Consider the following 10,136-nt stretch of genomic DNA (forward strand, 5'->3'; position numbering starts at 1 on the left):
GCCCAGGTAGCTTCCAGAGCTCCTCTGCCGTGCTTATCTCAGGCCCTTGTGCTGGTGGGCATTGCTCTGTGCACACGACTGGCAGTGAGTGGTGAGCACACAGGGTCTGGTGGAAAATCTTCCTTCCCTTGGTCTCCAGATGGGGCCAAGGCAACACCACTGCCCCTTCCCTCCTGACCTCGGGTGAGTCCAATGAGCAGTTAAGAGCCTCTCTGATTACTGAGGTGGTGTGAGACATCCTGGCCCTGACCCCATGGCTGGGGGTCAGTAATGTCCCTGTGTGCCAGGCCGCAGCCCAGGTGCCCGGAAGCCTTAAGCCTCCTAGGAAAAGCGAAGCTCTCAAAGAGACTTAGTCACTTCCTTCGCATTCAGAGGCACAATTCACCCGAGGGCCACAGTCGAGCATAGGTCTAGTTTTGCTACCATGGCTAAAGTCAGAGCCCTCTGCCACATTGCTTCCATCCTGTGTCCCGGGAGGCGTGGCTTTCCCCTTCTTCCTCCCCCTGCTGGACTCACCAGTGAGAGCCGCCACCCACCCAGTGTCCAGCCTGGCTCCTCCATGTTTCCTGCCAGGGACCTGCCCTGGTCTCCTGCTCCGCTGGAACCAGATGGCCTGTCCATCCCGGAAGGCTCTAGTTCCTTTGAGGAGCCAGGATGAGCTGCAGAGTCGATAGAGCAGCGTAGACAGGGACTTGGGCACCATCCTCCCCCAGGAACAAGTCAGAAAAGCTTTGGCAGCAACCTGTAAACGTCTAGATCTTTGAGGCTTTCCTCCCACTCTGGCTCGAGGCTTGCTCGCGAGGGCGGTCAGTGGGAGCCAGCATTTGGCAGCTTTCCATGAAGCTGCCACTGCAAAGATACCCACGTGCTCAGTGCCACCTTTACCCCTGGGGATGGCAGTCTGCTGGATGCCCACCGGTGGGCCCAACGGCTCCATTCTCCTGACACTTGTGACCAAAAGCATGCCCACATTCATCTTTCTACCCCACACCCACTGGGGCTGTTGGGAGAGCAAGACAAGAACCCCACTGGCCTTGAAATCTCACCTCTCTCCTCAGCTGGTACCCTTGATATGGACTTAGTTCCACCTGAGCCTGCGGACCACGCTCCTGGTCCCCTTCCGAGTCACTGCGGGGGTGCTGAGTGGCACATGGGCTCTCACTGGGGTGTGGCTCAGGGGGGAGCTCTTGCTTACCACGCTGGAGGCCCTGGATCCATCTCCAGTGCTGGCAGAAGAACCACCACCAGAGGCATGGGCCCTGACTGGACCCACTGCCATCCATGGCCCTGAGCCTCAGTTTCCTCATCCTGCCCCAGAGTGTCTCTGTGAGACTCACTTGCACATGTCAGCCAGGATAGGGGCCAGGGGCCATCTGGGGCCCTGTGTGATACGTGTTTAGCCCCTCCCTCCCTTCACTGGAGTTCAACCCCCAGGCAGGATTTCTGTGCCTTTCTCTGGTCCCAGGCTGGCTGTTGGGGTTGGGATAATCAAATGCTTTCGGGAGGATTTCTGAGATTCCTCAGCACTGAGCTGAGAAGTGCTTTTGTAAACAGTGCATCAGGAGATGGAAAGAGCTGCCTGTCTGCCAGGCCTCGGGGCCTGCGCCTCACCCAGCAGCGGGCTGCGCCTCCGTCCCCTGGTTCTCCCAGTTTCTTGGCCTAGCTGTTTTTGTTACCCCATGTGTTGGGGTGAGAAAACGAGGTCTAGGAGGTTGCTGTGCAGCTCAGGCGTGCAGCAGGGCCAGGCTCTGCCCTGTTCTCAGACTTAGTGAAGACGCTGGGCTGGGTGACCAGCAGCTTTCCCCACAGGTGACACAGCAGGCATGTGCCCAGGAGCAGACTGGGCGGAGTGGCGGGAGTGGCTTGAGGAATGCATGCCAGGAAGTCCTTGTTGTCCACTTCAAGTCAAAGGCCATTTGTCTTGGTGGCCAGGCCTTTGTCCCTCCTGACCCAGCTTTGAGGTCTTTAAAAAGTTGAGATGAGAGTAAGATTTGTAAAATTAACCCTTTTTTTTTTCTCTCCTTGGTGCTTTTACTGGGGCTTGAACTAAGGGTCTTGCTTTGCTTAGTTGTCTTTGTTCAAGGCTGGTGCTCTGCCACTTGAGCCACTTTGAAAAATTTAACCATTTTATTTAACTTTTATTTTTCCGTCAGTCAAGGATAGTGCTCTACCTCTTTGAGCCACACAGTTCCACTTGTGGTTTTCTGGCGGTTAATTGGAGATAAGAGTCTCAGAGAAGCCGGGCACTGGTGGCTCACACCTGTAATCCTAGCTACTCAGGAAGCTGAGATCTGAGGATTGCAGTTCAAAGCCAGCCTGGGCAGGAAAGTCTGTGAGACTCTTATCTCCAATAAACCACTAGAAAACCAGAAGTGGTGCTGTGGCTCAAGTGGTAGAGCGCTAGCCTTGAGCTGAAGAGCTGAGGGACAGTGCCCAAGCCCAGAGTTGAAGCCCCACAACCGACAAAAAAAAAAAACAAAAAACAAAAAAACAGTCTCAGGGACTTTTCTGCCCACCCTACCTCCTGAGTACTAGGATTATAGGCGTGAGCAACCAGTGCCCAGCTATAAATTTAACCATTTTAAAGCCAACAATGCACATTGGCATCCACATCGCATAGCTGCCCCTCTGTCTAGATCCAAACCTTTTCTCTCCCTGTTCCTGTGAGCACTCTGCCCGTTCCTTCTACTCCCAGCACCCAGCAGCCCTGATCTGTGTGTTGGCCTGCTTCTGACATTTGTATAAATGGAACACAGCTTCTCTCCCTTCCCAAGGTTCATCATAGTCTGTCTTTCCTGTGGTCAGACACTGTTTCCTGACCACAGGTCCCTGAGCTATCCATTCACTCGTTGATGGACACTGGTTGCTGGCACCTTGGACCACTGGGAATAGAGCTGCAGTGAGCACTGGGGTCAGCGTCTCTGTGAGTCCCGATTTCAGGCCCCGGACGGAAGCCTGCCAGGACCAGGACTTGCTGGGGCATGTGGGAGTTTTCACTGTAACCTTGTAGTCCAGCTGCATTTCTTCTTTGACCCTCAGAGAACCACTGCAAGAACTCCAGTAATGATCAGGCACTTCATTTGTGCCTTGTTGTTTTCCCCAGGATTTAGGGGTACCCCTCAGGTCTCACTGTCCCTACCATGTCACAGACCTCCTTATTCCTAAGTCCCAGAACTGGGGAGATGCTGCTAGCATTTGAATCCAGATCCCCTGACGACTCCTCCTCCATGCCTGTCCCCAGTCAGGCTAGAGCAGAAAGCAAGTGGGCTGGGTGTCTTTGGGGGCACGGTAGAGAGTAGGGGGCCTTTCGCTGAGGGCTGGACATGGACCCCAGAGTTGAGTGGGCACAGCAGCGAGCAGCCCCTTTGGGAAAGGCCAGCTGGCGAGATGGGAGCTTCCCTTAGTTCACGCTGGCTAGGAAGACAGACATGCCTGCCTCCGAGTTCTGTGAGGACTGACGGCCGCTCCTCAAAACCCTAAACTTCACGCCCGCAGTCCACCAGTAAAGGTAGGCGGAGGTAGTGGTGGTCAGGGCGTCTGTCCATACCCGTGCCTGGCTCTGCACCCACTGTTCCCAGCCATCTCCCGCAGACACTCAACCTGTGTGCTCTGCTCTGCTGGGCCCTGCCCAGGGCCTAATCCTCCCACCTTCAAGGCCCAGCTCACTGTCTAGGTAGTCTCTAGAGGTTGAAAAATCTGGCTCCAAATCCCTGTGCTTCAGGCTGTGTGACTCTGGATCCACTCTAGGCCCTCTCTGAGCCCATTTCCCTGTATGTAAAATGCAGACGCTGACACTGCCCCCACCAGCGCATGCCCAGTCCTGGCGGGACATGGACAGCGGTGGTCCTGGGTCTGCCCTGCCTCCTGGCTTCGAGGACGGCAGCTCACATCCGGGTGTGTCTGCGCGGCAGGGCACGGCCCCTCCTCCCCCCAGCCTGACCTCTGTGTGTGTTGGCAGCTGGACAAGATCGAAGGTGTATTCGAGCGGCCAAGCGACGAGGTGATCCGAGCGCTGTCCAGCGCCCTGCGGCAGGCGCTGGGCGTGTCGCTCTTCGGGATAGACATCATCATCAACAACCAGACGGGGCAGCACGCCATCATCGACATCAACGCCTTCCCAGGTGAGAGCGGGCCCGGCGCCCCTGCACTTGGCCTCCCGGCCTCCTCGAGTCTCCCGGTGTCCTCAGGTGGCCGCCCCACCGTGCAGTCAGGCTGCTGTTCCCTCTGGGCAGCCCCAGCCCGGCCTGTAGCATGGGGGCGAAGCCAGTGTGTGAGCCTTGCCACACATGTAGGGCTTGCCAGTCCTGGGCAGGGTGGAGGAACCCCGGGCATCGAGCCCCTAGGGAGCTCCAGGCCCACACAGCCTGAGCACTGGTTCTTGCATCAGCATTAACTGATTGGCCAAATCATTGCATCTCTCGGATCCTCCCAGACCTAAGGAGCTGGAAGGACTTCGAAGGGGACACAAGCCCCCACCATTGGCATGCTGGGAAACGAAGGCTCCTGAAGTGGAGGAATTGCCCCAGATCACATAGCACATGAATGACCAGGACAGGCACCCCGGGCAGGCGCTGCTGCCGCTGCCCTGAGCTGTGGGGCCCTTGGCCGTTATCCCCAGCCGAGCCCCAGCTTGAGACCATTGGCCTGGCGGGGACAATGGGGATTACACATGTGGCGTGGCTGGGGTTCACCAGGTGCGTGTAGAGCGCCTTGGCCCTGCGGCCTGCGCATCCTCACTGAGATTAGAGGCTACTGAGCTTTGGTTGTACATGGCAGAAACAGGCCCTTGTACTTGCCCATGGCCACCAACCTGCTGCGCTCCCTCGATCCTCCTGACTCAGCCTCCCAGGCAGCGGGGATCTCCTTGGCTTGACGCTTGCCTTTCTTTAGTGCTGAGGAGGAGAGCAAGCCCAAAGCACCGCGTGAGCCTTCCAAAAGCCATTCCTCCCTCCGCCAGGCCCGCCCCCTGCCAGGGGGCAGAGAGACACTGCTGCCGGCATCACAGTCTGAGGTGGAAAAACCCAGGCTCGGAGGAGCCCACCCGCACCTTTAGCCGTTCAGCTGGCATTTTCCAGGCAGGGCTGCTGGTTCCACTCTCCTGACACAGGAGGGCTGAGGGGCCGGCCGCTCCTCCGGGAGGCAGCACCGCCACTGCCCAGCCCAACGAGGAGGGAGGAGGCGCCACCCTAGAGGGCGGGCACAGCGTCCCCTCCAGGGGCTGGAGAGGGGCCTTCTGTGATTGGGCAAGGACCATCAGACTCCCGGGAGGGTGCTTTGCTTCCCCGGTCTCCTGGGTGTTTGGGGGGTGGTTTTGGTGGCAGCATAGAAAGGGGGAACGAAGGCCCTGTGGGTGCTCAGATCACAGATGAAGCAGGAGCCACACCAGAGGAGAGTCTGCAGCTGCAGGGGTGAGGCTGAGCCCCGCAGAGGCCCTGAGCTCAGTGCTAAGAGACGGCCCCACAGCCCCAGGCAGCTGGGAGCTGGTACCTGGGAGATAGCTTTGCGAGCAGGCCTAGGGGGACAGTGCCTCAGGCCCACTACACCCCTCTTTCCCGCCCCAAGGGGCCCAGCTCTGGGGCCCGGAAAGTAGGAACAGCAGTAGCAGCATGCGTGATTCCCACCACGCGCCCGGCCTGCCCTGAGAGCTGGGGTAGCCTCGCCTCGTCCTCACAGCCGCAGGCCAGCACTAGACTGCCACCCGCTCTGCTCACCCGTGGTGTGGGGCGGGGGCTGGCAGACCTGTCCTCAGTTTAGGAGAACCCCAGTCGCAGGGCCAGGACTGAAGCCTCGCAGCCCCCAGCCTGGTCTCTGACCTTGAGGTCAAATCCTGGCCCTGCGTTTTCCGTCTGTGACGGTTCAGGGCCCCTCACTTCAGCCCTGTGCTCGCTTCCTGCGGACACGGCAGGGTGGCTTGTTCAGTGCCCAGCGGGTTTCCAGCCCGCGGTGGCTGCTCCGCCCCACTCTGGAAACACACGGCTGCCCTGGTGTGCGCGGCCTCATCTGCCATGAAGTAGTTGCAGGGAAACAGCCTGCCCGGTTTCCTGGTGGCCTGGCCCAGCACAGCCCGCCGCCAGGACCCTTCCCCTGCCAGCATCTGTCCCAGACCGCCAGCCACAGTGGTGGTCACAGCCCTGTGGGGGCCTGTGCCCAGGGCCTCCCTGCGCCTGCGCACCTCTCTCTCACCTGCTTGCTTTGGGTACTGTTCTCAACCCCGCAAAGTTGTCCAGCGGGGAAAGAGGGGCACCCTGGATTCTGGGTCTTTGTTCAGTGTCAGCAAGATCCTCACCCTCAGTGTGGAACCTGCTGACATTTGCGTCTGTGTGTGGAGTGTTTCTATTCCAGAGACCCAGGCCTGGCCTGGTTGGTCTGCTCCTGTGTGCTGACTCTCAGAGCACGGGGCCCAGAGGGCTGCCTGTGGTGTTTCTGGGTGGGAAAACAAACTCAGTTTGGGTCGTGGCTACGGGGGGAGTGGGGGGGTGGGGTCGAACACCACCCAGGTATGGGACTCTGTGATAGCCTTGGAGGCAGAGTGCTCTCAACACACAAGCAGGGGAGCGGAGGCTGGGAACAGACACAGTGGCCACCAGTCAGGCCTGAAGCTAGACTCGGCTGGGTCCCCGGTCCCAGGTCCCAGAGCGCCCATCTGTTCATCATCCCGAGCAGGAGGACCGGGCCTTGGCCCTGCTGCATCTTGTCACATTGGCGCGTGTTAACCAGCCTTGTTACTGTACCCAAATTCCTGGGGTGGGGCTGGGGACCAGCAGGAGGGGTTGGGCCAACACGGAGGATGAAAGAGGACGAAATCGATTGCAACCAGGAGAAAAGAACAGTGAAACCTGTTCAGGTTGTTTGGGGAGGGGGAAGAGGAGAAAGGAGAGTGAGGAGAGGCTGAGGTTGATTGGAATACATTGTAAATATCTAGAAAGGTAGCAACGCCATCTCCTACACAGCTAACGTAAGCCAATAATAATAATAGTAATAAGAGATACTAGAGAACAAAAACATTGCTTTCTGATATCTCAAGAGAACCATTTTGAACTGCTTATAAAAGAAATTTTCCCTGTCTAAGGCTGTCTTCCCCTGCTGAGAAAATACAAGGAAGGAAATGAATTATGCCTATGCCACAAGCCCTACCTTCCCGATTCTTCGCTGCCACCAGGCATTTACCAGCAGCCTTTTACAGTGGTGTTTCGTTTAAAACCTGGAATTCTGAGATGTAAATTTTTCGTTTTGTGGCCACTAAGTTTTAACTTTGGAAATGGAACTCCAAGAGCCATGATTTGGGGGGAAGGGATCAAATTAATGTTCGACAGAAAACACAAAACTCTAAATCGGTGAGTAATAAATGGAAAGCCGTGGAATCTTTGTTTCAGAATCAGCCAGTGCCGCCCGCAGTTTCTGAGCTCATCACTTCCTCTTCCTCTCTCGTCTTCCCAGCTAACACCCCATGTCTCTGTCCCCCACCCCAGGCTACGAGGGTGTGAGTGAGTTCTTCACGGACCTCCTGAACCACATCGCCAGCGTCCTGCAGGCCCAGAGCGCCGCCACCGCCGCCGCCGCCACGGGGGATGTGGCCCCGCTGAGGCACAGCCGGCTCCTGGCGGAGCAGGCGGGCAGCCTGGCGGGCGAGCGGACGTGCAGCGCCAGCCCCGGCTGCTGCAGCAGCATGATGGGCCAGGACGCGCCCTGGAAGGGAGAGGCCGAGGCCGGCGGAGTGGGCGCGGGCGGCTCTGCGAAGCTGCCGCACCAGAGACTCAGCTGCACCACGGGGGTGTCGCCCAGCTTCCAGCAGCACTGCGTGGCCTCGCTGGCCACCAAGGCCTCCTCGCAGTAGCCACGGAGCCCGGGACCCAGAGGAGCAGCACGGAGCACGGAGCGCGCCCGCTGGGCCAGCGGCTCCCATCGAGGACGCTACTAAGAATTCCCGAAGATCTGATGCTTCTTTGTTTTAATTGTTAACCTGATTCTCTGATGTTGGGGTCTGGATGGGGGGTGGGGATGGAGAAGAGCGCTGCGCAGGTGGCCCAGCCTCCAGGGAGAGGGACACCCACCTGCTCCTGCTGTGCAGAACCCCCACTGAGTTTACACACGCCCGCGTTTTCAACACTAGGTCTGAATGGGGGGGGGGGGCGCGTGGGCGAGTGGTTGCCCTGCAAGTGTGAGTGCACGTCTGTGTCCGTCTCCGTGGCTGCCGTGGGGATCCGGGAGCGAGGCCTGCGCGTGGCTGCCGTGGGGATCCGGGAGCGAGGCCTGCGGCTCCTCCCCGCAGGGCAGGCTGTGTGGCTGAGCAAGCCGTGAACGGTTCCCCCCCACCCCCCTCCAGCCCACACCTGGACCCAGCCCTTCTTTTCCCTCCTGCAGTCTCCACGGCTGGCTGGCTGCCGCTGAGGCTGCAGCGAACAGCTGCCTTCCTCCTCCCCAGAGGCGGGGAGGAGGCTGAGGGCCCCTTCGGGCGGGGAACAAGGCGCTGTGGGACTTGCGTTGTGCTCGCAACCTAGAGAGACAAGAGGAGGGAAGCTTCCCAGGGGTGGAGGCCGTGGTCCTGGCCACTGTCACCTGCTAGAGCGCACAGGCCCCTCCCAGCGGCACGGCTGCTCCCTGGGACCCAGGAGGGAGGAGGCCTGACAGGGCCCGGGCTCGGCCGCCCATGCCAGCCTCTGCCCAGGTTTCTGCCGAGGCTTTGAACAAATCCTCCCAGGAATCTTGGGGCCCCTATCTCATCGTCATCGGTCATGAGTGGTCAAGACCAGAGAACTGAAGGGCTGGCCGAGTGCTCCAGCCCAGAGACAGCCTGCTTCTCCAAGGCCGCCACCTGGATGAGGACCTCCTGTGCTGGACGCCAGGGTCATCTGGGCCCCTCCTGGCCAGCGACTCGCTCCTGCTCACCCCTACCTGGTCCAGCAGGTCCAAGGCCAGGCAGCAAGCGCTAAGCCAGGCCGCCCAGGAGCGGCAGCCCCGCCTCACGTTCACCGCGTCTCCACCATAGCAGGAGAGCTTGGCCAGCCCGAGCTCCACAGGAAGGGAGGACAGAACCTCCTCCACCCCACAGCATGTGGAGCCTGCCGGGGGCAGCCAGCACTCCCGTGCCACTCTACCGTGTCTGCTCACTTTAAAAGAGAAAACGGCCCCTGAGCTGTCCCGCAGATGCAAGGGCAAGGACAGGCTGGTGGGCAAGAGCAGAGGCTGCCGGGACTAAGCGAGTTCACAGGAGGCCAGTGCTGATCCTCACCTGTGTCTGTGTCACCTTTCCCAGGTCCAGCCCTGAGCCCCGGAGGCAGGGAAGCGGCTGGGCCTCTTGCACTGCTTCGTCTCCAAAATAAACTACTGAAATCAAACTGCATTTCACATGTGTTTACAAAAAAACATCACTCCCTCTCTTCTGTTGACAGTCTTGAATAAGATGTTCAGTGAAACCAGTCTACCTTTTAATAATAATAAAAAAAAATCCTAGGCTGGGAAGGTGGCTCAGTGGTAGAGCGCTTGCCTTGCATGCATGAGGCCCTGGGTTCAATTCCTCAGCACCACATAAGCAGAAAAAGCCAGAAGTGGTTCTATGGCTCAAGTGGTAGAGCACTAGCCTTGAGCTGAAGAGCTGAGGGGCAGTGCCCAGACCCAGAACTCAGGCACCATGACTGGCAAATAAAAAATCCTAGCTGCTCAGTGGGCTGAGATCCAAAGGATCCCAATTCAGGACTAGCCTGGGCAGGAACTAGCAAAAAACTGGGCTGGAGGCATGACTCAAGTGGTAGAACACCAGCTGAGGACCTGAGATCAAGTCCCAGATAAATTACAATCCTAGTCTGCCCAAAAGCAGTCAGGGGTTTTGGTGTGATCCAGGTGCTTATTCCTTAGTGGCTTATTCCTTACTGTCAGGTCTTACCAATGTGGCCTTACCAATGTGGCATTTAACTCAGGCCTGCACGGCATTATCTAGGGTGGAAATCGGGATGGATTTGTGCCTTGCCGAGGCCTGGTGGCTGTGAGGCCCTGTCCAGAAAGCAGAACAAAGCATCGGCTGCCCGTTGGGGGAGATTTAAGTAGCCCGGATGAGAGAAGCCTGCCTTCTGAATGTCCATCTGTCCCCAGACATCAGCCACGGGTGGCATCCCCAGGGCCTCAGTGGGCACTGCCTGGTT

At 58.6% G+C, this 10,136-nt stretch overlaps 1 protein-coding gene across 1 annotated transcript in view; it reads left to right on the forward strand.

Annotated features, from left to right (window-relative positions):
• Itpk1 (inositol-tetrakisphosphate 1-kinase) overlaps positions 1-9,393 on the forward strand; it is a 162,048-nt gene extending 152,655 nt beyond the window's left edge. The window contains exons 11-12 of the mRNA XM_069997691.1: positions 3,959-4,121; positions 7,470-9,393. Coding sequence (XP_069853792.1) covers positions 3,959-4,121; positions 7,470-7,834 — 528 coding nt within the window. The 3' untranslated portion in view covers positions 7,835-9,393. The remainder of the gene's footprint in view (positions 1-3,958; positions 4,122-7,469) is intronic.
• The last annotated feature ends 743 nt before the right edge of the window (positions 9,394-10,136 follow it).

The sequence above is a fragment of the Dipodomys merriami genome, unplaced genomic scaffold (genome assembly GCF_024711535.1).
Source record: "Dipodomys merriami isolate MVZ:Mamm:240054 unplaced genomic scaffold, mDipMer1.0.p SCAF_50, whole genome shotgun sequence".
In the NCBI taxonomy this organism is placed as follows: domain Eukaryota; kingdom Metazoa; phylum Chordata; class Mammalia; order Rodentia; family Heteromyidae; genus Dipodomys; species Dipodomys merriami.